The sequence below is a fragment of the Loxodonta africana genome, chromosome 1 (genome assembly GCF_030014295.1).
Source record: "Loxodonta africana isolate mLoxAfr1 chromosome 1, mLoxAfr1.hap2, whole genome shotgun sequence".
NCBI classification, from domain to species: domain Eukaryota; kingdom Metazoa; phylum Chordata; class Mammalia; order Proboscidea; family Elephantidae; genus Loxodonta; species Loxodonta africana.
This window is the reverse complement of record NC_087342.1, coordinates 34,158,419-34,186,367: the sequence shown is the minus strand read 5'-3', so window position 1 is coordinate 34,186,367 and position 27,949 is coordinate 34,158,419. Positions and strand designations below refer to the sequence as shown.

The window sequence follows — 27,949 nt, the reverse complement described above, 5'->3', positions numbered from 1 at the left end:
AACCTTTTTTTTCCTACCTACTTTAAGGTTCAAGGTTATGCTCCCAATAGTTTAGTTATACTAGCATTTCCTAGTAGATTTAAAATAAAATCACAGATGTAAATGCACTCGGAAATGTTCAATGACTATGTATGATATAATCAACATTGATTTCAATATTACTGTACCTGTGTAAAGGCAAACTCCTGGTTAACATTTTTAAAGTGAGCAGTCATAGCATTGATTCGATCTTCGTAGTCACACAGCTGATCCTGCAAGTCTGACCTTTCATTCTGAAGCTTTGACAACTGCAAATAATAAATGCTACGATTAACCAAAGTCCTACTAAGTTTTGTCATACTGAAGGATTTCAAATCACAAGAAAATTAGCGTTCATTTACTTTGCTTCTTTAAATGTCCATTTGAACTTCTAAAATCTACTTATCTTTTAAATATTATAAAACAGTGTTGCAGTTGGGAAATTACTGTGGAAAACCAGCATCATGTTGCACAGAATAGAGATGTCTCTCTGGCAGCAGTAACTAGCAGGGTCCACTACTAAAATGTACTTTTCATACAGCAGTACTGTGTTCTTAGAGGGAAAAAAGGAGGCTCTATTCCATCATTAAACCATAAGATCTCTCAGTAAGGCAAACAGCAGCACAGGAATAAGATGTAACAGAAACATAGAACATAAAGGAAAATCTAAACAGTGGCTGGACACCAGGCAAATTTCTCCTCGCTGAGCCACTATAAAACAATCCACAGATTTAGGCTAACCACAACAAAACAGAGCAACCAAGTCTCATGAGCTTAGAACTTGTTTTCTTTTCCTATGACAAAATATACATAACAAAATTTTGCCATTTCTAGTGCACAATTCAGTGGCTTTCATTAGACTCACTGTACTGTGAAGCCATCACCACTATCTACTTCCAAGACACCAAACAAAAACTCAGTACCCCTTCAACAATACTGCCTACTCTCTCCTCCCAGCTCCTGGTAACTAATAAACCTTTATCTCTATACCTTTACCTAGTCTAGATATTTCATATAAGTGGAATCATAATATTTATCCTTTTACGTCTGGCTTATTTCACTTAGCATAACATTTTCAAGGTTCATCCATGTTGTAGCATGTATCAGAACATCATTTCTCTCTATGGCTAAATAATATTCCACTGTATGGATAAACCACACTTTGTTTATCTATTCATCTGTTGATGTACACTTTGGTTGTTCCCACCTTTTAGCTACTGTGAATAATGCAGCAATGAATGCTTGTGTAACAGTATCTGTTTGAGTCCCTGCTTTCAATTTTTCTTGATATCTATGGAGGAGTAGAACTGCAGGATTACATGGCAGTTCTTTAATTTTTTGAGGAACGGCCAAACTGTTTTCCACAGCAGCTGCACTATTATATATTCCCACAAGGGTAGAAGCTGTTACTTAATGTATTTTGTGTGCCTTTGAATTTGAACCAAGTAGAAACAAAACAATATAAGTATAAAACAAACAAACCTTTACGAAATTACAAGACAGCTCCTCAGGACCATTAGAGTATGTTAGCCCTTAAAACAACATAATGTTGTTGTTAGCTGCCATAGAATTGGCTTAGACTTCCGGTGACCCGACGACAGAATGAAACATTGTCCAGTTCTGCTAATACAACAGAGGCCATAAATTCAAATGTGTACGAGGGCATATAATGCTTGTCTAATGCCATAATAGTCACCTGTATGGTCAACACTGGGTACTTTAGTGAGGGAACATCATATTTTTTATTTTATACCCTCTGTTCTGTTCGAATATCCTACACTTAAAGCAGTTTCTTTTTTAATGTCAGAGTTCATTCAGGCAAAAATATTATGACTTTAAGTTTTCTTCTTTTTACTGCTCTGCAATTTTTTTTAAATAAAATAGTGAATATATTAAAAGAGTCCTTGAGTGGCACGAACGGTTAAGCGCTCAACGACTAGCCAAATGATTGGCAGCCAGAACCCACCCAGAGGTGCCCTAGAAGACAGACCTGGAAATCTGCTTCCAGAAGGTCACAGCCTTGAAACACCTAGGGGGCAGTTCTACACTGCACACAAGGCCCGCCAAGAGTCAGCATGGGCTCCAGAGTAATGGACTCGAGGGCAACTAACAACCACCACCTAAGTAATAAAAAAAGTAATACGTACATAAAATCCTGTGAGGCAAAAAAAATCGGCATTAAATTAGACAGGAGTAAATAGGTCAGAATTTTTTGAAAAGTGTCTCTATTCTTTTCAAAAGGTAGTCCAAAGACTTTCGTTTTTCAGAGAAGAGAAAACGTTCTCTTCTGTAAAGTAGCGCGAGCATCATCCGTTCTTGGACTCTCTTCCACGCAGCTATTATCATGGGACGAACCTCAGACTGGCTGCTAAAGGTTTTTAAAAGCCTGCTGAATGGTCGCACCTTTTTTCCAACAACTTGTGAACTGGGTTCAAGTAAGTACTTCCTTACAACGTCAAATATTTTATATACATGTGTCACAACTTAATCCTCACTTTGAAAAGCGGTAAATTGCACATTTTACATTCTTACCAGAACGTACCCTTTGAAAACATCTCAAGTCATCTTTGGCCTTAAACATCATAGGCAGAAACTCACAAAGAAATGTCAACCTGAACTTCTTTTGTTGTTTATAAACATCCACAAATCACTGTTGCTATGCACACCCCAGAAGTCCATTTTCAACGAGCGCTTAATTCTAAGGAAGGAAAAAGTTCGCGCGGGAAGCAACCTTTCCTCTCCAGCCCTGGGGGCTAGAAATGAGTAAGTGGAGTTGGAGACACGAGAGGAGTGACGGTGAGGAACAACTCCCCTCCCCCTCCCCGCCCAGAAAATCAACTATTGTTTCAATGTTTTAAAAAATGACTTAGCAAGTACCGAAAGGGGCGGGGAGGGGGAGGGGAGGAGATGGGGCGGGAGTAGTGTTAGACCTCCAAGAGACGGGGTTAGAGAAGAGAGAGAAATTAAAGGGTAGGGTATTCCTGCCAGCCAGAAAACACCTCCAAACAGACCCTCCTCCTTCCCCAGATGCTCACCTGATCTTCCAGCAGCTTGTTCTCTTCGTTCGCTACCGGGATGGCGAACCCGTCCTCCCACTGAAGCTCCGCCAAGAATTCGCTACTCATAACGGTAAATGGATTGGGGGCCCCAGACAGGGTGCAGAAGAAATATTCGCCTCCTCTATCGCTGGGTGAGCAGCACTCGACTCCTCTCTAGGCTTCGGCAGAGCTCCTCCGCAGTCCCCACCAGAGCCCTAGCAACCGTCCCGCGCCCTTAGTTACCAAACAGGAAGCGCTCAGGGCGGCAGGCGGGACTTCCGGCTGAGGCCCCCTTCCCGTGAGCCACAGGAGGGAAACGAAAGACGCGGCCCTCCGGCTGTTTGAGGGGTCGCCGAGCGCTGGCGTAACCTTCTGTCAACTTGCGGCCTCAGGTCGGTCCCCACCCTCGCCCCTGGCATCTCGGAGGGTCCAGAATCTTCCCTGGAGCGCCCAGGACCACCGGGTACCTACGTGGGCTGGGCGACCGCCCACTGCTTGGTGACGGTAGCTAGTGAAGATTAACACAAAATAAATGACCAGGTTTCTTTTCAAGCGGTGTTGGTTATGTGTTTGCCCCTGTAGGCGAACACGGGCAGGTCGGAGTAACCTGGTTTTCCAAGAACAGTTCGCTCCCCAGAATCGTTGCTGGATGTTCCGTCTCGGTCCGTTTCCCCTGGATCCGCCCCGTTGCAGGTGCCCCACCTGACCGCAGGTCGCTGCCGGCAGACCTAGATCGCGCTTGGTGGGTTCCTCCCTTGCCAGGCCTACATCTTTACTTTTCTTTGCGTTTGTTTACATTTAAAATTCTGGAATTCACATAAAACTTTGTGTTTTTCTCCTTCCCTAGGGAACGATACGCTGAACCCACGTGACCAGTGTCAGTTCAGCTGAAGAGGCGCCCCCCCCCACAGACGGGCGTTCTTTCCACCCTTCACCCCACTTATGCTGGCCTTAGGTAGGAGTTCCGTCCTGAGGACTGTTATGAGTCGATTATGAACTTTAGCGTTCATTATTATTACCATTTATTACCGGTATCTATAAATCACAACACTGAACGTCTGTGAGTGAACATCTGAGAACGAAAAACCAAAAAGCTCATTTCCAGGGAGTTGATTCCGACTCACAGCGACCTGGCAGGACAGAACTGAACTGGCACATAGGGTTGCCAAGGCTGTAAATCTTTGTGGAACTGACTGCCACATCTTTATCCTGCAGAGCAGCTGGTGAGTTAGAATCTCTGACCTTTTGGTTAGCACTAGAGCACTTTAACCACTGTGCCACCAGGGCTCCTGTGAGAATGATAACAGCAAATTAGGAGATGCAGCATGATATGTACTAAATATTACTAACATAAGAGGTACCAAAAAAAAAAAAAGCACTGTCCTAAGTCCAGTTTGTGGTAACACAAATATGTCCTAAGTCGGGGACTACCTGTCTTATTTGGCCCTGATAGACATTTGAATTTATGGCCTCTGCGTTTTTTTGTTTTTTTGTTTCTTTTTTTGGTACTACAGTTGAAGGTTTACAGAACAAACTAGTTTCTCTTCAAACAATTAGTACACACATTGTTCTGACATTGGTTAACAACCCCATCACATGCCAACACTCTCATTTCTCAACCCTGGGTTCCCTATTACCAGCTGGCCTCTGTTGCATAGCAGCTCCATTCATTTCCTAGATTAAGAAACTGAGGCTCCAAGAGGTTGGCAGTTGGAATTCTCCAGGCACTCCTTGGAAACTCTATGGAGCAGTTCTACCCTGTCCTATAGGGTTACCACAAGTGGGAATCGACTCGTTAACAGTGGGTTTGGGCGGTATGCAAGGTCCCTGGCTGGCTGACATGGTTTGTGCTCAGCTCCTATGAGTCGGAATTGACTCAGCCAACAACTGAGAATCCAAAGGATGCTCTTTACAGTGAAGGATGTTCCTGGCTGGAATACTCTTTAAGCTGCTGCATCGCAGTATGGCTGGATTACTCTCTAAGCTGCTGCATCACAGTATGAACTAATTTTGTATATCCAGTAAGCAGCCACCTGCAATGTTTTTTGCCCTTTTGAATTTTATTTTACTTTGTTAAACTTTTATTATAAAAATGTAAATACGAGAATAGAAAGCAGGGTTTAAGGAACCCTATGTAGTCATCAACTCCAGTTAACATAAGTATTTTTTCATATTTACTTCATCTATATCTTTTTTTTTACTGAGTTTTTAAAAAGTAAATCACTGACATCGTGATATCTAAGTACGTAAGCATGCATCCCTAGAAGAGTATTTATTGTTTTCTAACATAAACACAGTATCATTATCACATTTAACAAAATTAACAATAATTCTTTAATAAAAAAAATATTCTTTAATATCATCTAATAATTATTCCACATTTTCTCAATTGTCCTGAAAATGTCTTTTTACAATTGGCCTATTACCTATTGTTATGGGTTGAATTGTGTACCCCCAAAATATGTGTTGTAATCTATACCCCTGGATGTAACCCTGTTTGGAAATAGGGTTTTCTTTACTATGTAAATGTGCCATGTCAGTGTCAGTTGTGTCCTAAACCTCATGTCTTCTGAGTTATAAGGAGCAGCATAGACATTGAGACAAGGCAGGGAGGGGATAGATGCCATACGTGAAGATCAGCAAGGAACTGAAGAGGAATGCTGGAGTTACAGAACCTGAGACAAGGATCTTTCCCTAAGGCCAACAGAGAGCCTTTCCCTAGAGCCACAGCCCTGAATTTGGACTTCTAACCTCCTAAATCATAAGAAAATGAACTTAACATTTGTTAAAGCCACCCACTTGTGCTATTTCTGTTACAGCACCACTAGGAAACTAAGACACCTATACTTTTGAAAGCCTCCATTAGTAGCTGTGTTTTATTTTATACCTACACCGTTGTCAAGGATTTCATTTTACTTGGATCCACAATCAACACCCATGGAAGCAGCAGTCAGGAAATCAAAAGGCACATTGAATTAAGCAAATCAGCTGCAAAAGACCTCTTTAAAGTATTGAAAAGCAAAGATGTCACCTTGAGGACTAAGATGCACCTGACTCAAGTACTTTGGACATATTATCAGGAGGTACCATTCCCTGGAGAAGAACATCATTGTGCTTGGTAGAGTAGAGGGTCAGCGGAAAAAAGGAAGACCCGCAACGAGATGGATTGACCAGTGGCTGCAACAATGAGCTCAAACAACGATTGTGAGGATGGTGCAGGACCAGGCAGTGTTTCTTCCGTTGTGCATGGAGTCGCTATGAGTTAGAAGCGACTTGGTGGCACCTAACAGTAACAACACTGTTTTCTATACATTTAATCTTTTGGGCTTAGAAATTGTATCCTCAAAGGCTAATTAGCAAAACACTTTTCTCCCTGCTTCTACTATTCTTAAATTCCAACTTGTAGAGGAATTTTTGACTTGTGTAAAATAGTGAAATTTTAGAGCTCAAATTAATAGATCATCTTGGCCAATCGCTGTATTTTATAATAGTTTAGTTATTCCTACTAGTGAAAATTTAGTATCCAGCATATGTTAAGATGATACGTAGTGTTAAAAATTAACAACTCAGAGCACTATTAACAGATGGCTATGCAGGTTTAAATAGATGACTTTATAGTTTGGCAGCACATCATTGGCCAGGAAACCAGAGCTCCGATTCATTAAGGTTTTCAGGGTACTTATATATAATCTCATCAGGGACTTCAAACAAAAAATTTTTGATTAGTTGATGATTATGTCAGAATACATAAATCTTATAAAAGAGTAAAAAAAAAAAATTTTTTTTTAAAAAAGTAGTATGTGCTAAAAACATCATAAAGAGTAGAAAAATAGAAATCTTGAAAAGACAATCATAAGATCAGTGAGCCGTAATTGTACAGACCTCTAGCATCTTAGAAACAGGACATGCTCATTAATCTTCAATTATTTTCTGAAAGAATAAGTTTCAAGTGTTTCATTGAGCCTGGTGACCTAAATACAATTATGTGAAGAACCACAAGCTGCTTCTAAGGATTGGTTACAGTTTAAGACATAACTGTAAGCTTTAAAAATTGTGTATTTAAAATATATATATATATAATTATATAAAGCACATAGGTTTCTAACATTTAATAAGATGCCCTTTAGTGTCATGGGCAAGAGAACATTCTGTGTTTTCATAAAGCAAACCGTATAATTTCACGATAGTTATTTATACTTGAAACTTGTATCAATGCTACTTTTTAAGATTACTACTGCCCATGTGTCTTAAACATTGCCTTATAATTGCCCATCCTGATTCCTAATGTGAATACTGAGGTAGCTGCCTTGGCCTGTGCCATGGGTTGATCCACCCCACTCAGCACCGGCTGTAGCTGCCATATGCATGACAGAGTCGTCTCTGGTGGGTCCTCCTCTAGGCCCCAGGGGCATGAAAGGAAGTTTGGCAGTTAAAGCCCTACATGGGGTTCCGTTTATCCTATCACAAGGGTTCTAGTTCCTGAATTTCAGGATGAAAATAACATGTTTAATTATGGAAGAAATGTCCATGCACTCTCTAAATTCTATGATTCTGCCTTAAAATGATATCTCTGCCCTTCAGCCCAGCATCCCATATCATTTAGTACCCACTGTTACAATTCTGTTATAATTTCAAGAGGAATGGTATCATGTTCATTGTCAAAAAGAACATTTCAAGACCTATCCTGAAGTACAGTGCTGTCAGTGATAGGATACTCTCCATATGCCTCCAAGGAAGACTAGTTAATACAACTAATATTCAAATTTATGCATCAACCTCTAATGCCAAAGATGAAGAAACTGAAAGTTTTTACCAAATTCTATAGTCTGAAATTGATCAAACATGCAGTCAAGATGCACTGATAATTACTGGTGATTAGAAAGCAAAACTTGGAAACAAAGAAGGATATGTAGTTGAAAAATATGGCCTTGCTGAGAGAAATGATGCCAGAGATTGGATGATAGAATTTTGCAAGACCAACAACCTATTCATTGGAAATACCATTTTTCAGCAACATAAATGGTGTCCACAATACATGTGGACCTCGACAGATGGAATACACAGGAATCAAATCGACTGCATCTGTGGAAAGGCAATGAAGCTCAATATCATCAGTAAGAACAAGGCTAGATGCTTACTGCAGAACAGACCATCAATTGCTCATATCCAAGTTCAAGTTGAAGAAAATTGAAACAAGTCCACGAGAATCAAAGTACAACCATGACTGTATCCCACATTGAATTTAGGCACCATACCAAAAATAGATTTGAGGCACTGAACACTAATAACTGAAGACCAGATGAGTTGTGGGATGACATCAAGGACATCATACATGAAGAAAGAAAAAGATCATTAAAAAGTCAAGAAAGAAATAAAAGACCAAAATGGATGTGAGAAGAGACTCTGAAACTTGCTCTTGGATATAGAGTAGCTAAAGCAAAAGGAAGAAATGAAGTAAAAGAGCTGAACAGAAGATTTCAAAGTAAGCAAAGTAAAGTATTATAATGAAATGTTCAAAGACCTGTAGTTAGAAAGCCAAAAGGGAAGAACACACTCAGCATTTCTCAACCTGAAAGAACTGAAGAAAACATTCAAGCCTCGAGTTGCAATATCAAACAATTGAACGACCCAGGAAGCATCAAAAGAAGATGGAAGAAATACACAGAATCACTGTACCAAAAAGAATTGGTGCATGTTCAAGCTGCACAGAAGGCACTGTGGAAAAACAAGGCTCCAGGAACTGACCAAACACCAACTGAGATGTTTCAACAAATGGATGCAACACTGGAAGCGCACACTCAGACCTATGCCAAAAAATTCAGAAGACAGCTACCTGGCCAACCGACTGGGAGAGATCCGTATTTGTGTCCCTCCCAATGAAAAGTGATCCAATGTAATGCCAGAATTTTAAACAACATCAATATCACATGCAAGTAAAATTTTGCTAATGATAATTCAAAAATAGTTGCAGCAGTACATCGACAGGGAACTGCCAGAAATTCAAACCAGATTCAGAAGAGGACATGGAATGAGGGATATCATTGATGACCTCATACGGTTCATGACTAAAAGTCAGAGAATACCAGAAAGATGTTTACTTGTGTTGTATTGACGATGCAAAGGCATTCAACTATGTGGATCCTAACAAATTATGGATAACGTTTCGAAGAATGGGAATTCTAGAACATTTCATTGTGCTCATGAGGAACCTGTATATAGATCAAGAGGCAGTCATTCGAACAGAACAAGGGGGTACTGCGTGGTTTAAAGTCAGGAAGGGTGTGTGTCAGGGTTGTATCCTTTCACCATACTTATTCAATATGTATGTTGAGCAAATAATCAGAGAAGCTAGACTATATGAAGAAGAACAGGGCATCAGGACTGGAGGAAGACTTAATAACAGCCTGTGATATGCAGATGACGAAAACTTGCTTGCTGAAAGTGCAGAGGACTTGAAGCACTTACTGATGAAAACCAAGACTAGGGCCTTTGGTATGGATTACACCTCAACATAAGAAAAAAAGATCCTCACAACTGGATCAGTAAGCAACATCATGTTAAACAGAGAAAAGATTGAAGTTGTCAAGGATTTCATTTTACTCGGATCCACAATCAACGCCCATGGAAGCAGCAGTTAGGAAATCAAAAGACCCAATGCATTGAGCAAATCTGCTGCAAAAGACCTCTTTAAAGTATTATAAAACAAAGATGTCACTTTAAGGACAAAGGTATGCCTGACCCAAGCATGGTATTTTCAATCACCCCATGTGCATGCAAAAGCTGGGCAATGAATAAGGAAGACTGAAGAAGAATTGACGCCTTTGAATTATGGTGTTGGCGAAGAATATTGAATATACTGTAAACTGCCAGGAGAATGAACAAATTTGTCTTGGAAGAAATACAGCCAGAATGCGCCTTAAAAGCAAGGATGGCAAGACTTCATCTCACATGCTTTGGATATGTTATCAGAAGGGACCAGTGCCTGGAGAGAGCCATCATGCTTGGTAAAGTAGAGGGTCAGTGAAAAAGAGGAAGACCCTGAACGAGATGGATTGACACAGTGCTTCCTGTGTCATTTAATACTTCCCCACAGAATCCTACAATATTGCAACTCGAGGCTTGAATGTTTTCTTCAGTACTTTTGGCTTGAGAAATGCGGATCGTGTTCCTCCCTTTTGGTTTTCTAACTCCAAGTCTATGCACATGTTATTATAATACTTTACTTTGTCTTCTGGAGTCGCCCTTTGAAATATTCTGTTCAGCTCTTCTACTTCATCATTTCTTCTGTTTCCTTTAGCTACTTATTCAGCATTCAAGAGCAAGTTTCAGAGTCTCTTCTGACATCCATTTAGGTCTTTTATTTCTTTCCCGTCTTTTTAATGACCTCTTGCTTTCTTCATGTGTAATGTCTTTGATGTCATTCCACAACTCATCTGGTCTTCAGTCGTTACTGTTCACGTGTCACATCTATTCATGAGATGGTCTCTAAATTCAGATGGGATATACTCAAGGTCGTACTTTGGCTCTTGTGGACTTGTTCTAATTTTCGTCAGCTTCAATTTGAACTTGTGTGTGAGCAATGGACAGTCTGTTCCACAATCAGCCCCTGGCCTTTTTCTGACTGATGATATTGAGCTTTTCCGTTGTCTCTTTCCACAGATGTAGTCGATTGGATTCCTGTGTATTCCATCTGGTGATGTCCACATGTATAGTCGCCATTTGTGTTCTGAGATCAGGTAGTGTGAAGCCTCCAATTTTTTATTCTTCTTCAGTAATGCTTTGCTTATACGGGGCCTCTTTCCTTTCCATATAAAGTTGGGGATTAGTTTTTCCATTTCATTAAAGAATACTGTTGGTATTCTTTCTATTCAATAATAGCTTTTGGCTAGTATTAACATTTTCACAATGTTAAGTCTTCTCATCCATGAGCATGGTATGTTTTACCACTTATGTAGGTCTCTTTTGGTTTTTTACAGTAGTGTTTTGTAGTTTTCTTTGTATAGGCTTTTTACATCCCTGGATTGATTTATTCCTAAATATTTTATCTTTTGCTGGGCTATTGTAAACGCCACTGTTTTCCTTATTTCCTTTTCAGAGTTTTCTTTGTTGGTGTAGAGTAATCCAACTGATTTTTGTATGTTGATCCTGTATCCTGCTACTTTGCTGAATCCTATTAATTCCAGTAGCTTTCTGGGGAATTTTTGGAATTTTCTATTTATAGGATCATGTTGCCTGAAAATAGGAATAGTTTTACTTCTTCCTTACCAGTTTATATGCTCTTTATTTCCTTTTTTTTTTTTTTTTTTTGCCTTAATGCTGTAGCTAGGACTTCAAGTACAATGTTGAATAAGAGTGGTGATAAAGGGAAACCTTTTCAAGGTCATATCAGATATTTGACCCTTCTGTTTCATCCTGGTAATGAAAGAGGTAGATGTAAGTCTTTACAAAGAAGCATTGACTTCACAGCCAAATATTATACAACAATTCTAAAATCACTGTTCATTTCCCTTTTGATCAGTGTTGCCGGCACTTAGCAGTTGCTTCATTATTAATACTTGTTGAATTAGTGAACGGCTTGTTCTTAAGGATATACTTCTCCTGATAACAGAGTAAGGGTGCCATAACTATATTTAAAGAAAATATTTTCTACTGCAGGAAATCAGTATAGACTTCTCAAATTAAAACCTTTCTAAATTCTCTTCTGGGAAATAGATACTCACAAAATTTATTTTGGCCATAGGAACCACTTCCTTGTAAAATTATTGGGTCATTGAGTTGCATACAGTGGTGTGTTTGTGTGTGCATGCATGTGTGTGTGTAATCAGTTGCTGTAGATACGTAACTTTGAATAACAGCTAAAAATTTTCTCGATCCCAGCACAAAGCAAGAAAGAAGAACCTCCTTAAAATGAAAATACTCTCGCCTATCAGTAAAAAATTCTCATAATCTAAAGAATTGGCTAGACCAATACTATAAGAAGATTTGATACTCATGGTTTCATACTTTTGCTAGTGGAAATACATATTTTGCTGATTTTTCTCATGCACTTAAATCCAGTAGATGGTGCTACATGTCTGCATATGTAAAGTACCGTAAATACATTTTTTTTCTGAAACCAGATGAACCCTTATCAAGGTCTACTATTATAATGAAGATCATTATTCCTGGCATCTGAGCCAAATCTCTGGACACAGCATTAGAGATATACTTAAGGAAAAAAAAAAAACAGAAATATTATGGACCAAATACAACCCAACAATCTATTAACAGTTTTGAGTTTTTTTTTCCTGAGCTTACTTTCACTCTAAAATGGCAGAGTCTTCAGTTTCACACGGACTTCTGTGTCAGCCCATTAAAAACATCCAGATGTAAAATCATAGTCCCTCTTATTCCTCTAAACACCGTTAGTTGCTTTTGTTGTGCAGCAACTATAATAATGATAATATTTAGCAGTGAAGTTTTAGGTCTTAATGGCTTAAAACAACATGTAAATCAACCATTTAAGAATATAACATACAGTTTAAAACGTTGTTAGGTGCTGTTGAGTTGGTTCCAACTCATAGCAACCCTGTGTACAAAAGAATGAAACATTGCCCAGTCCTGCATCATCCTCACAGTTGTTATGTTTGAGCCCATTGTTTGCAGCCACTGTGTCAGTTCATCTGGTTGAGGGTCTTTCTCTTTTTCACTGACCCTGTACTTTACTGAGTGTAATGTCCTTCTCCAGGGACTGGTCCCTCCTGATAACATGTCCAAAGCATGTAAGATGAAGCCTTGCCATCCTCCCTTCTAAGGAGCATTCTGGTTGTACTTCTTCCAAGACAGATTTGTTCATTCTTCTGGCAGTCCATGGTACATTAAATATTCTTCACCAATACCACAATTCAAAGGCATCAACTCTCCGGTCTTCCTTATTCATTGTCAGGTTTCACTTGCATATGAGGCGACTGAAAATACCATGACTTGGGTCAGACGCACCTTAGTCCTCAAGGTAACATCTTTGTTTTTTAATGCTTTAAGGAGGTCTTTTGCAGCAGATTTGCCCAGTGTAATACATCATTTGAATTATTGACTGCTGCTTCTATGGGTATTGATTGTGGATCCACTTAAAATGAAATCCTTGATAACTTAGGTACATAGAATTTTATAAACAGTAAGTTTGTTTTTGAATCACTGATTAAACTAACCGTACAAATTAATATTTCTTTGTGAATCAACAATAACTGAAAGCTTTAGAAAAGTAGAGGCCGTATTTAAGTATCAGCACAATAATTTCATAGCACCCAGCAATCTAGAAACAGTTGATTTATATCATTTATCATAAACACAACAACTAAACTTGACCTATAACCTGAATCAGAAGTTACTGATTTTGGTGTACTTTTGTAGATTTGTAATATGGTATTAGCTCAAATATTCAAAATGCTTTGAAAGTGTCATCAAATTGTAAATTAAGGACAAAGACGACATCAACTACTAGTATAAAAATTAAAACATTTTCATTACTGTGTTAGTTTATTGTATTCCTTTTTGATTTAGTTCACTATGATGTGTTTCACAAGTCCTTTCACATTCTATAAAAATTCTTTACACTCCTTTTATAGCATCAAAAGAAAAATGAGAGCTCAATTTACTACTCCCAAATAAGTGCTGTACAGAATGTAGGTATTTGTAATCTGCTGATCAAAAGGCTTAAAAAAATGGTTGTATTCAATGATGCAGACTCCTTTAAGGATTAGATTAAAATACAAATACGGGGAAGTTAGAACTAATCTTTGCGTTGACTATTCTGCATTTATGCTTTCCTTTGGAAACCCTGGTGGCGTAGTGGTTAAGTGCTACAGCTGCTAACCAAAAGGCTGGCAGCTTGAATCCACCAGGCACTCGTTGGAAACTTTATGGGGCAGTTCTGCTCTGTTCTGTAGGGTCACTATGAGTCAGAATCGACCTGACGCCAACGGGTTTGGGTTTTTTTTTTTTTTACTCGTATCTTCATTAACTCTTTTTCAGTCCTTGAGCAAACTCAAGGAGGCGGAATTGACTTGGTTATCCCAGATAAATTACACAACATGGAAAACCATGGTCTTAATCCAGGGAATGAGAGCTTGATGAAAAACACACAAAAGGAATTCAAATGTTCAATGATAATACAGGCAAGACAAGGTAATGGAAATCAATTTATGTATCTATTGGGAGATGAGGCCAGGGTGCTGCTAACACCTTTGTGTAACTTCATTTAACCTAGATACAGTAACATTGACCAATGACTAGGTGAGTCACAGGAGATGCAACTTTTTAGAGGATGTGGCTCTTTCTTTTTTTTTTTTCTTTTGAGGTATGATAATGAGTTCTTCACTTGCAAAAACAAACATACAGAAAATTTCATGTGTTCAAACACTGCACTAAGGCCTTAAGCCACAAAGTTGGACATGTTCGTCCTTTCTGTCAAGGAGCTGCCATCAAGTGGAGAAGCCAGCCACAGAAGATGCCTCCTAACTGATCTCCAGACCTCCATGCTTAATGTCTTTAATACCACCACCACACCTCAGCTAAGTGATTTTTCTAAACCCCAAATCTCAGCACATCACCCCTCTCCTGAAAAGCCTACCATAGCTTTTCATGGCCTCCTTAACATGGCTTATAAGGCTCCTGCAAACTGACCTCTCCAGCCCCACGCCCTGTCTTATCGCACCACTGGAAATTCTAGCTTTCACCATAGCAGCCGACTCATAGCAACCCCATAGGACAGAGTAGAACTGCCCCAATAGGGTTTCCAAAGAGCGGCTGGTGGATTTGAACTGCCGACCGTTTGGTTAGCAGCTCTAGCTCTTAACCACTGTGCCACCAGGGCTCCTGCCTAGCGTTCACCAGGGAACAAAATAGTTTTTAAAGATAATAATACCAAGAAAAAAAATAATCAATGCGAGGGAACAGAGAGTGGTAAAAACAGCAAACAAAAAACATACCTACAATGTAACTACTAAATACAAAAATGCAGGGTAACTATACAAGGAAATGTGTGTTTGTCATGATACTGTACACACCATCTGTGTGAGCACAGCACAAAAACACGGCTGGTGTGGGGCTGCAGCTTGGAATAATCATCCCTCCGTTGGGCTAAGAAACTTGGCTCTTTTTGTAGTTACGGCTTTAAGAAGCACCGCAGAGCACTGGCTTGCTTTTATTCTGGGAGCTACAGCTCTCCACATAATACAGGCCCTTTTTATCAGCTGTCATTCTGATTCTTAGCCTGCATTTGGCTACATTTCAGGTAGCCAAGGAGAAAACACGACTCCTTCTGTGGCTTTGGCCCTGGGGGAACTAATTGTTGCTATCACTGTAATGAATTATGTGTGGAGGTAATTTCTGTTCTTCCGCTGTGTTGTGTGGTATTAGTCACACAAGCCCTATGTAAAGCCAGATGTATACACCCTCTAGTCAGGTTAATCAAAAGTAGATGATGTCTGTACAGATGTGATTGAATATCTGGAAGTGGTTGTTTGAAAAAACTGTCTTACGGATGCCAAACCACGTCGAGACATCTGTGAAGGTGTATGGACTCTTTCCTCTTGGAACCTGTTCAGTGTGTCAACTCGTATTCTACCACAGACTAAGAATTTTATGCTATCCATTGTTTTTCTTCTCTACACAGTGAATGCCGCTTTTTCATTATTCCCACATCATTGTCTTACTTCCAACTCTTTTGTGAATGAGTTTCCTAAGTTTCAGTGAAATCTCTGAAGATAGCAACTATTGTATCATCTTTTTTATCTTCTTCTGGTTCTGCCTCTCACTAAGATTCATTGAAGGATGGCAAGTAATGGTAGGAAAAACAGAAAGAAGAGAGAGAGCGGGAGAGACATTAGCCAATAGTTTTCTTTTATGAACAAGAAAATTGGCCGTTTTCCTATTAGCATATGAGAAATGTCCTTGTTGTCAAGGCAACAGCTGTTCCTTGGGTGGCTGCAACAGAAAAGAAGTCTGAGAAGAAATCTCTATAGGATCAAGTCTTTCTTATCATCAAATCATAGAAAGGAGCCTTGAGACTCCAACTGGCCTATTCTCCTGCCTTTAGTTAAAGCCCACTGAAATAATCTGAACCAGTACCAAAAAAAAATTGTCCTGTTTTAAATACTTCTGAAGAGATTGCATAGCTTTCCTTAGTAATCATTTGCAATGTTTCACACTGTTAATTTTTTTCAGTCATTCTAACTTAAATCTTTCACACTGCAGCTTGAAACCCCACTTCCTATGGTTAATTCTCAGTGGAAATAAACAACTGTACACCTTACCTCTAAGACAGTCTGTCCTACGCTTGGAAAAGTATCAAATTTTTCTATCTTCCATTCTTCAGAGTGAATAATGCTAGGTGCATTTACCTTTCCATCCACTTGTAATGTAGCTCCCCTGATGATGTCCCGTATTCTGTTAAAAAAAAAAAAAAATTTTTTTTTTTTTTTTAGGCCATCTCTAATTAGGGAATCCAATTCTGCCTCTTAACTTGCAGCGAAGGCTATCCAGTGGTGCTCAAAAGGGCAGAACGCCGCTCAGTTCTCAGTCTTTCTACTCAAGTATTGCGATTCATTTCATCTTCAGAATGACATTCATTGTTAGTGTTTTGCACAGTATGACTAACGTACCTTCAGCTGCCTAATGTGAACAGTCACTCATTCTCCACCTGGCATTTGGCTGACTGATTTTACTCTCCAAGTAGACACCACTACTTTTCTTTGTAGAATCATATTTTCTTGGTTCTTTCTTTCCAAATGAAGCTCTCTCCAGACCTCACTTGCACTGGCAGGTTTGATGAGCATGTTTTCTACTCCACTGTCCAGGCTGCTGGCTAATATGCTAAGCACTGGGCACAGGAAGGCATCCTGGGAATATTTCTTTAAAGATATGAAACTGGGCAACCAGCCACACAAGAAATTCACCTAGAACCAGATGTTTCCATTCACTCACTTGATTCCCTGTGTCATTTTGACCTATTGGCTTAATGCTTCAACCAAGGAAGCCATTCCTTCTGGACCTAATTTGCATCTTTAAGATGAGAGACTGAAAACACAAATGCATAGTTAGCATTTATTGTTCCCTTGTTCTACGCCAGGAGTCCCTGGGTAGTATAAATGGTTAATGCGCTTGGCTACTAACCAAAAGTTTGGAGGTTCAAGTCCAACCAGAGGTGCCTCCGAAGAAAGGCATAACGATCTACTTCTGACAACAAAACAAAAAAACATTGAAAACCCTATGGAGCACAGTTGTACTCTGGCACACATGGGGTTGCCATGAATCAGAATAGACTCAGTGCCAACTGGTTGGTTGGCTCTATGCTAGGCATTATGCTAAGCACTTTATATCATCTCATATCATCCTCACAACAATCCTATTTACTGTCATCTTTATTTTACAGAAAGGGAAACTGAAGTTTGACATGGTCAAGTGACTTTCCCAAGATAATGACTACTGGACGGTTGATGGAGCCGGATTTTCAGCTAGGCCCGACTTCTCACACTCTTAACTGGGAGAGTATGGCTATTCCATTTATATGCTAATAATTTTTTTTTTTAATGGGTAGAATCATTCTGGAACTTAATAGTATGTATTAGAATCCTTTAAAAGCTGCATCTCCTTTGTTCCACTTGTCTTTCAGTTAACAAACATCTGTGTAGTACTTACTGTGTGCCATGTACTGCTCTAAGCATTTTTAAAATATTAAAAATGAATGTTTCTGGCAACACTATCAGGTAAGTATTTTATAGAAAAGCAAATTGAGACGTTCAGAAGCTAAGTGATTTTCCCAAAGTCACACAGCTCATCATGCATGAAGCTCGGTTGTGGCTGCAGGGTGGGTGCCCTTAATTGCTACACCATTCAGTTGTTCTAATTTTAGGAATTAGCTCTTGAGAAGTAATCATACATATGCACAAGAAGATATCATTATAGCTCTGGTGACCTAACTGAAAATGTGGAAAGAATTGTCTAATAAAGGAATTTGGAAAATCCAAATGGCACTCTGTAACCATTAAATATTTTCTAGTAGAAGTAGTAGTAGTAGTATTTTCTAGTAGAAGAAGCAAGTATTAATAACATCATATTTATGATATGCTGATTGGTAATGACAGTAAGTGAAATAATATTATAGTATATCTAATTTTTATTTTTAAAAATACACATTTACATATAGGCACAGAAAACAGACCAGGCAAATACAGGAACAATAAAAGTGAACAATGGTTTCTGGGTGATGAGGTTCTCTGTGATTTTTTTTTCTTCAACCTATCAGTAATTTCCTTTTTTGACAATGAAAGTATTTTTCTTTTATTAAATATCAGTTTTTGATTAAAAATAACCTAAAAGAATTGTAATAAAGCATCTCTGGGGTATTTTTGACAGTGGGAGATTCTTAAAGTTTGGAACAAACTTTAAGTGGAAATCCCTGGCCCATCCTTTCTGATTCAGGCTAAAAAGCAAGAAAGGTTACTTGATATGCTTTAAAGCAGATTTTGTGTGATCTTTTTTTTTTTTAGTGAACAGCCCCTAATTTATGAATTTGGAAATCATTGCCTTAGACCCATCAATATGACAAATCATTTAACTCCTCTTGGTACATCTCCAGGTTACACTGAAGATGTTTATGATTCCAGGATAGAGTGATGGTTAAGAGCCAGGTTCCCAGGATCAGACTGCTGTAGGTTCCACTTCTCAATCTGCTACTTACTCCAGGTGTGTGATCTTGAACTCTATAGGCTTCATATTCCCCATCAGTGAAATGGGGGCACTAAGAATACCAAGTATATGGGGCTTTTGAGAAAATTAACTGTGATGAGCTGTGTAAAACACGACTGTGTCAGGCACGTAGTATTGGCTCAGTAAATGATGGCAATTTTTTATTATTACTCTCTGTTACTATTCGATGTTCATTTAAAAAGTACATTTGAAGTTCCCTAGTAAAAGTTACTGTGTATTTTCTAAGTGGTATTCTAACCCCAAAGAATTTAAGTTTTTTCTTTGGCAGGGAGGTAAGAAAAAAGGAAGACATCATCTGTAACTGGATCTATTTACACTTGTTAAACTGTCAATATTTTAAGTGATCCTTGTGGTTTTCTAACACCAGTTTTCAGAGTCTTTGTGGTTAGTACCCCTATACTGATGAAGAGACAATGATTTTTATGAGCCATTCAGAACCCCCACACGATCAGTAACAATTGCTTTAACTGTGCCATGGACGGTTGGCTTTTGCGTGTTGATACACTCTCCACCCAAGATGTGGCCCCTCGCACACCCTAATCCTCACCAGACACCCATGCTACATTTTTGACTACTGGAAGTCTCTATGGGAAAGAAATTCCAGGTGAAATTCTATGTCTTATGGGCAAGAAAAATATCAGTGAGGTATCTTTATCCCATAGCACTCTATGGCTATTTGCATGAGAGACTACTTCTTCCATGTTTCCATGCCACACACACACAATTAAGTCATTTTTCAGTAAACAAAAATAAAGGAGTGGTAGTCACATCCTTCTAACACTCTTTTCTCTGAGATCAAAAGATACAGCTTCAAAAAAAGTCTTGCTGTCTTTGTGTGTGTGCGTGTGCGCGCACGCTTTAGGTGAAAGTTTACAGTCAAGTTTAATTTCTCATTCAAAAATGTATACGCATTGTTTTTTTGACATTGGTTGCAATCCCCACAATGTGACAGCACGCTCCCTCTTTCCACCTTGGTTTCCCTGTGTCCATTTGTCCAATTCCTTCCTGCCTTCTCATCCTGCTTTTGGACAGGAGCTACCCATCTGGTACTGTATATTTTCATGCTGTCTTTTGCCAATAGAGTTGTTACACCAACGTGGGATGTGGCTTTTTAACTGGATTTGGTCGCATGAGGCATAGCAGAGGTGGTGTTGTCACTGGTCGCTCTGCTTCTCCCCATTCCCCACATTAGTTGTGCCTCAGTGCTCCTCACTGTAATCCTTCCAGACCCACTCTCCACGTTGGTTGAGCCTCACTGCTCCAACAAGTAATGATCCGCTGACATAATCAGGGAATGGCAGGAGCAGTGTGGGGGAAATCAGATAATGCAGACACAAGCTTGACAGACGTGCTTCCTTTTGAGTGGCACATTATGAACTGGCCGGGTGAGACATGGAGGTCATTGTCCTGTCTTATCTGGTCATTGAATGGGGTGCAGCCTCCTCATGGAGAGGTTTTTGGCTGGTTGCCAAAGGGTTCTCACTTTAGCTGCTTTATGTATTCACCCAGAGTGCTGCCTTCTCACCTCCGTTGGAAGTTTGGGCTCTAGCCTGCTCCAGAAGGACAGACAAGTGCCTTGGGACCAGGTGACGGCTTTTGGAAGAGCAGGTTAAATGGGATTTATGAAGAACAGGTTAGTTCTGAAGTGTATGCAACTGGAGGGTAAGTTCAGGGGTTCCAAGGTCTTATCTTAAAGAGAACTCAGATTTTATAAGGTTTTCCACAACCATTCTCCCAGGGAAGTCTAAGGGATCATTATCACGTCATCTCATAGAAGAGATTATTAAAACACGCACGCACACACACACACCAAGGCCCCGCTGCAAATGGACTGTCTCAAAATCTGCGTCTATGTGAAGTGGACCCAGGACTGTTCTTTCAACAAGCTTTGCAAGTGAATCAGAGGCCCAATCTATTTGAGAGTGACTGCCCAGACCACACCTGCAGTCTCACCAAGAGACAAACACAAGGGCTAACTTTTTAAGTTTATGAGACACTCTAATAGATTAAAAAAAAAACAAAAAACAAAAAACTCTGAAGGTCAACTGCACCCCTCATTGCTGAAAATGATTAATAGTAGAATCTATATAGCACTACTTTTGATAAGACACCCATAAAGCGTGCCTAGTTTTTATTAAATGTTATAAGTAAATGACTTGATCTATCAGAACCAATAGCATAGCCCTTTTCACATCATAATTAATTCTACAAAAGAGCATCCATCCAGCCCATCATCCAGCTGTTGGTTATATGACCTTGAAGAATATTACTCGAGATAGCTGAGATTCAGTTTCGTTATGGGTAAAATGTATTCTCTATCTCAAAAAAAATTTTTAAGGATTAAAAGGCAGATAAAGAACCTACCCCAACACCCAACTGGTATAAAACAAGCACCCAAAATCATGTCAGTTCCTTCCATTACCTATTCCTGTGCATCTTTTACCAACAACTAGGCCAGAAAAGTTAATTTACCTATTGGCTCATGAAGCTAAAATAACACCTTAGTTTAAGGGCTTGGGAAAGTAATGGCATGCAATCCTAGGAATTCAAAGGTATTTATAGGAACCATTTCATTAAATCACATAATGGTCTGATGTTGAAGGAAACAAAGATTCTCATCTTCATTTTGGACATGTAAAAACACAGTTGCTTGAATTTCTTGAGGTTGTGCATTTCCAGGAAAACAACCAGTCTGTGACCAAGATGTAATTAAGACCCACGTTTTCTAATTCCCAGGCTTTGACTCCAACCTCTGAAAAAGCTTCAATTCAATGGAACTAATGGAACTTTGGTTTCTGGAATTAGATCCTGTTATCAATGACTTCCACATGGTAAGATCATTCTGAAACGTGTAATTAACCAAGAAAATGCAAATAAACCAGTTTGTACCTACTATTTTTTTTTATTTAGAGGTAAGACACAGAAATGGCTTGATTTCTATTTGAAAACGTAACGTTTTCTGCTTCAAATGTAGTTTATATCCTCCTATTGTTCACATACTTTTCCAAGAATTACATTTTCAGTGAAATATTTTAGATTAAATGTGATTCTTTTATCAGTACAGTGCTTGGAATAGAGAAATACATGTCATCACGCACAACAGGAAGAAAACCCTTTTTTCAATGACCTTTGACAGTTCAGTTCAGTAGAAAATTTTGAACCTGTGTACCAGGTGCCATGCCAAGTGGGTAAGAGTCAGGTTGACAGCCTACCACAGTAGACACATGGTAACACTGGGCAAGTGTTGCTGAATGAATTGATGAACCTAGTAGAGTAAGTAAATATTTAAGTATATCTGCTAAAAAGCAGACAGGAATCATATAACAAAAGAGGACTGTACAGATACAATCCAGAAAGGCTTCCTAGAGGAAGAAATACTTAAGCTGGTTCTGGGAAGACTATTTTTTTCAAGTGACAGGGACTCAGTTCAAAGCATTTTAATATTATGGGTCAGCGGAATGAGACTAACGGCTGGAATACCAGGAGTCTGATTTTCTGTCTCTCATCTGCTTTTCTTTGCAGTTGATCTCATCATTCCTACTGCATGTGGGCTTTCTGCTTGTGTTAGAGAACATGGTCACCAGCAGCTCTGGGCTAACATCAATCCGAATGAATGACCCAGAAAGAAAGTGTCTCTTGCCTAGCCTCAGTCTAGAAGGACTCTGATTGTCCCACCAAGGATTACTCACTTATTCCTGGGCCAATCATTGTGGCCACAAGCATGATAACTGGCCCAGTCTGGGCCATGGGGCCAGCAGTGGCACACTACTGTGATGGGCAGTGCTTCCAGAAACACACAGTTGTGGTGGAGGAGAAGCAGGTTCTCAAAGGAAGAAGGTTGTTGGGTAGACCAAAAGAAAAAATCTCGTAGTCTACCAAGACAACTATCCACAAGCTAACATGGAGAAAAGGGGCATTCCAAGCAGAAGGAAGAGATTGAACAAAGCCAAGAAGAGGTAAAACTCAGTGTGTGTTGAAGGAATGGGTGGTATGGGTGAAATATTGGCTGGGGTGAGACTGGTGTGCATATTTGAAGCCTGATAAAGAAATTGACAACTTCGTTCCCTGTAAAGAAGTTGACAAGCAAGATACTATTTTGAAAACGTTTTTAAAGTCAGATAATATGCTGTATACTTTAGAAAGATAATTCATTCTGCTTGTACTGTGGAGGATATACTGGACAGAAATGCTGGAGGCAGGGAGATTGGGCAAGAAAGATGTGGTGAGCATATTTTTGTTTGAAAGCATTCATTTCCTGGGGGGAAAAAACCGACTTTTCTATTTTGTGAAGTCTTAATGGACTGAATTGTGTCACCCCCAATTATCTGTCAACTTGGTTAAGCCATGATTCCCAGTATTGTATGATTCTCTACCATTTTATCATCTGATGTGATTTTCCTATGTGTTGTAAATCCTATCACTATGATGTAATGCGATGGATTAGTGGCAGCTATACTGATGAGATCTACAAGATTAAATAGCGTCTTAAGCCAATCTCGTTTGAAATATAAAAGAGAGAGGCAAGTAGAGAGACAGGGGAACCTCATACTACCAAGAAAACAGTGCAGGGAGCAGCGCATGTCCTTTGGACCTGGGAGCACTGAGATGCTCCCAGACTAAGGGAAGACTGATGACAAGGACCTTCCCCCAGAGCCGACAGAGAGAGAAAGCCTTCCCCTGGAGCCAGTGCCCTGAATTCGGACTTCTAGCCTACTGGACTGTGAGAGAATAAATGTCACTTTGTTAAAGCCATCTACTTGTGGTATTTCTGTTATGGCAGCACTAGATGATAAGACAGTGGAGCTGTCAATCACAGTGTCCCACACAATCACAAAGTTGGGACAATCCTAATGCTGCATTCCCTCGGACAGAGGACTGGTTCATAGGTAAGCATGTGAACAAAGCAGGGTCAATCAGGGTTCTTACCTAGGGTTTAACAAATGGATCCCTTCAGACAGTATACTCTAAGGATGTAGGCTGAGGGTTCCCAGTAGCCATCCTTCTATAACATAAAAAGAATATGTGTGAGAAATAAAGCCAACACGCGAGAAAAATAGAAGCAAAAGAAAGAAGGCAGAGTTCTATCGAAATTGCTTTAGCCCTGGTTTACCAGGTGTCTTGAAAATCCCAGTTACGTGTGTCAGTGTAGTTCCTCTATTATTCAAGCTGATTTAAATTGTGTTACTTTCACTTAACAAGTGAAAAAAGTCCTGACTAACAAAAAAGGTATCTGCCATTTATCAACACCTACTACATTCATGGTTCTAGGTACTTTATGCACATTAACGTATTAAATCTTTACAATCGCCCTGAAAATTAAATACTATGATTCTCTGTTTTACAAAGAGAAAAAGAAACGGTGAAAAAAAATGAAAATAACTTAAATGTTCTTCAATAGGGAAATGATTCAGTAAATTATAGCACTGTAGATTATTATCTAGTCAGTATAATCATGTTTTTAAAGATACAATGGCATAGGAAAATATATGCAATATAATGTTAATTTAAAAAATCAGAACATAAACACAATATGAAACCAATTCTGTGAAATATATGTACATAAAAAGACTGGAAGGAAATACAAATATTTCTCATAAACCAAATTGATTGGGTACTTGAATTCAGATAATGAGAGATGCCGGACGTTAAAATGGTAAGAGTAGCTCTCTGTGAGCGGCATTATGGCAGGCTATTTTTATTTTCTCCTTTTACAAATTCTGCACATTTTTTGAATCAATGTTTCTTTTATAATAGTAAGATAAAGATATTTCTATTTTCCCAATAAGAAAATATAAAAAGACTTTTCCTTTTAACTTCAGCTCTTAGGAAAAAAACAAGTATTCACCTACATACTCCTGACTAGATCATTTCCAATCTCAGTTAAAGCATTTTTTCTCCTTTGCTCTCAGGTGGTTAAAGAAATAACCTAAAAGAAACATGACTAAGCAGTTAGTTAAAGAAATCAGAAGAAGAAAAAAAAAAAACATGGATGACTTCAAATTCTGGTAAAGGTTAAAAAAAAAAAAAAAGGTACTCAACTGTATTAAATATAATGAGTGGTATTTTTAATGACAGAAGTTATTTTATCAATTAACCTTTATTTCATTTCTTAGTCTCTGGTCTTCAGGTTACATACTATGTATTACATAACATCGCGTGCTTTTCCATCCGTGCCGAAATGGAATTGTGGTCATCTTCCTTCTGTGTTAACAGTGGACTCGTGGCTGTTTTCCACCTGTGCTAACTCAGGGACTAGTGGGTATCATGGATTGAAGTGTGCCCCCCAAAAATATGTGTCAACTTAGTTAGGCCATGATTCCTAGTATCGTGTGGTTGTCCTCCATTTTGTGATTGTAATTTTATGTTAAAGAGGATTAGGGTGGGATTGTAACACCCTTACCCAGGTCACATCCTTGATCCAACATAAACGGAGTTTCCGTGGGGTGCGGCCTGCACCACCTTTTATTTCTCAAGAGATAAAAAGGAAAGGCAAGTGATCAGAGAGGGGAACCTCATACCACCGAAAAAGCAGTGCCAGAAGCAGAGCATGTCCTTTGGACCCAGGGTCTCTGCACGGAGAAGCTCCTAGTCTGGGGGAAGATTGATGGGAAGGCTGACAGAGAGAGAAAGCCTTCCCCTGGAGCTGAAGCCGTGAATTTGGACTTTTAGCCTGTTTTACTGTGAAGAAGTAAATTTCTCTTTGTTTAAGCCGTCCATTTGTGGTATTTCTGTTATAACAGCACTAGATGACAAAGACAGTGGATAAACCAAAACCCTTTTTATTTGGTTGAGATGCCATCATTCATTTGTCCATTTAGTCATTCCATGATATGATTGAGTCCCTACTAGACATCAGAAACTCTGCTAAGTATTGAGGCTATTGGTTTAGAGTAATATACAGTAGAGGCTATAGAAGACAAAGCACTTTTCCTCAAGGAGCTTACAGTAGTTAGGGAGAGACCAAAAGACAAACAAAAAAAGCAATCAAGCAAATAAAACATAAACAAACAAACATATCAAGAAAAAAATAGGTGTTTAAAATAAAATACATTACACCATATTCCACACCATATCTTATCATAATATACTTTATGATGCCATAAGATACAATAAGTGCTTATACTAGCATGCCATGGGAGCAACAAGTCAAAGCTGAGACCTGGTAGACAACCAGATGCTGGCTGTTCCTACACACAGAGGAAGGGGGAGAAAAACAAAAGCATCCCAGCACAAGGGCCAGAGTGTGGCATGTTCTAGGGGTTCTGCTGCAACGGTTTCCACTTGCTGGAACTTAGAATGTGACAAAGAAGCAGGAGACAGAAGGCTGGAGAAGTACGCAGCATCAGAAGGTGAGGCTCTCATAAACCGTATTGACAGTTGAGACTATCCACTGAATAGTTGGTATGGGAAGCCTCTGAAGGTTTTCCTGTGGTCAGATTTGCTCTTCCAGATGACCGCTGTACTTGCTATATGGGTCAAAAGGGGAGGGGGGCTAAAAACAGGGAGAAAAATTAAAAGGCTGTGAAATAATCTGGAGAGAGATAGTAGTGAACTGAGCTAACAGTAGATATGGTGAGGAAAAGAAGTGGACAGATAGAAGGAACATCAAAAGGGAGCATATACAGCTATGAGTGATTGACTACTTGTGTGCAGTGAGAGGAGAGAGGACTCTAGGTGTACCACACATTTGGGGCATGGGTTTTTGTTCATTGTCTTTTCCTCATAGAAGAGGTGCAATACTCCACCGCTGTGATCCACAAAAGGACATTCTACAGAACAGGTAATCCTTGATAAGTGCTGTAGAAAGAAAGGGGCCCTAGGTCAAGTAACGATGGGAGCAGTACTCAGCATTTGGGGCAAGGTATAACACAGACGGCATGGCGCATACTGAAGGCTGAGAAAAACTTAACTGTTGTAAATGGAAAAGTTTCAAACTGGAGGCACTCATGTCAGACATAGGAATGACAGGGCCACCATGCTTTCCCAGGAAGCACAAGGTCAGGATGTAAACGAATTGTTCTTGGGAGGAATGTGACACATTGTAAATGATTTGTTTCTGGAAAAAAATACGTTCATGACTGCGGTCAAGTATAACCAAACCGGCTGGCACCACTATCTAGATGGTAACTCACTCCCTCCTAGCCAAGCGGCCGAGCTTTACATTTCAAAGGACTCTAAAGCTGAAGCTGATCTTCTCTATAATCAACCATTAACCCCCTACCTTTCCTTTGTTCTCACTGCTTGAATGGCAGAGTGCTTTGTATTTTACTTAGCACTGCCTAGCTCAAGCTGTATTATTCCTCAATAAAACTTTTCTTTCACTCCTAACAGAGTACCAGATTTCTTCTTTGACACTGTCTTGAGTCCTGAATTTATCAAATTCATTTGAGCTTGCAGCCAAGTAAATACATTTTAGTAAATGCTGACATATGTGTAGAGTATGGAATTCAAAGTCAGGATACCCAACCTCAATCCCATCTAGACCACCCCCCATAAATCACTTCAGTTCCGTGAACTTCAGTTTCCCAACTTGTAAAATGAAGACGTTGGGTTAGATGGTATCAAAGGTCTCTTTCAGATCTAAAATTCCATTTTAATCATGCCAAATAATTTGTTGATCTACTTTGCATAAGAGACACTTAAGAAGAAAATAGATGTCAAAGAATTATTTAAGGTAATCACAAAGAAATGATTATCACACATACATTCTGTTTTTAAATTTTATATCACCACCTAGATGGACATTTTAGGCCTCTAAATGGACATTCGTATATCTGAAACTTATTTGATCCTCACTCATGAAAACAAAAAATAATTAATTTGGCCCTCTATGCAATGACCCTCTTAAATACATTGCACTATAGTCTTCTTTTCCTTGCTCATAAGTAACTGAAATAAAACTAATGAATATACAAGTACAAAAATATCGTAAGGTTGGGACCTCTCAGTCTGACAAAAAGCCGATTCTGCACTTACAGCATGCTGTAGACGCATCTGGTTTACTTTAGCTCACAATGGAGTAATGTGAATTGTGCTAAAAAGCACTGTTTGTGCAAATGCAAATAATATTCCATCTGCTCAGAAGTTTTTTTTCTTACATAGCTTTTGTTCCAGCGTGGTAAGAGCCTGTTTCTTTACCCTGAAGT

General features: G+C 39.2%; 1 protein-coding gene and 1 long non-coding RNA gene across 10 annotated transcripts in view; one reads left to right on the top strand and one right to left on the bottom strand.

The window, feature by feature from the left end:
* CCDC39 (coiled-coil domain 39 molecular ruler complex subunit) overlaps window positions 1–3,400 on the bottom strand; it is a 48,105-nt gene extending 44,705 nt beyond the window's left edge. The window contains exons 1-2 of the mRNA XM_003412875.4: window positions 3,054–3,400; window positions 168–287 (exon numbers count right to left, since the gene is read on the bottom strand). Coding sequence (XP_003412923.1) covers window positions 168–287; window positions 3,054–3,143 — 210 coding nt within the window. The 5' untranslated portion in view covers window positions 3,144–3,400. The remainder of the gene's footprint in view (window positions 1–167; window positions 288–3,053) is intronic.
* On the top strand, window positions 3,338–27,527 carry LOC104846138 (uncharacterized). 9 transcript variants are annotated; one of them, XR_010321105.1, is made up of 10 exons: window positions 3,338–3,448; window positions 3,639–3,798; window positions 3,904–4,011; window positions 10,716–10,792; window positions 12,982–13,047; window positions 14,067–14,219; window positions 17,467–18,779; window positions 20,313–20,436; window positions 21,540–21,634; window positions 22,326–24,706. It is a non-coding gene; the product is annotated as an uncharacterized LOC104846138 (long non-coding RNA). The 9 variants fall into 9 exon arrangements; XR_010321103.1 differs by having other exon boundaries at window positions 3,904–4,279; XR_010321106.1 differs by lacking the exons at window positions 12,982–13,047; window positions 14,067–14,219 and adding an exon at window positions 24,713–27,527 and having other exon boundaries at window positions 22,326–22,759.
* Window positions 27,528–27,949: the final 422 nt, after the last annotated feature.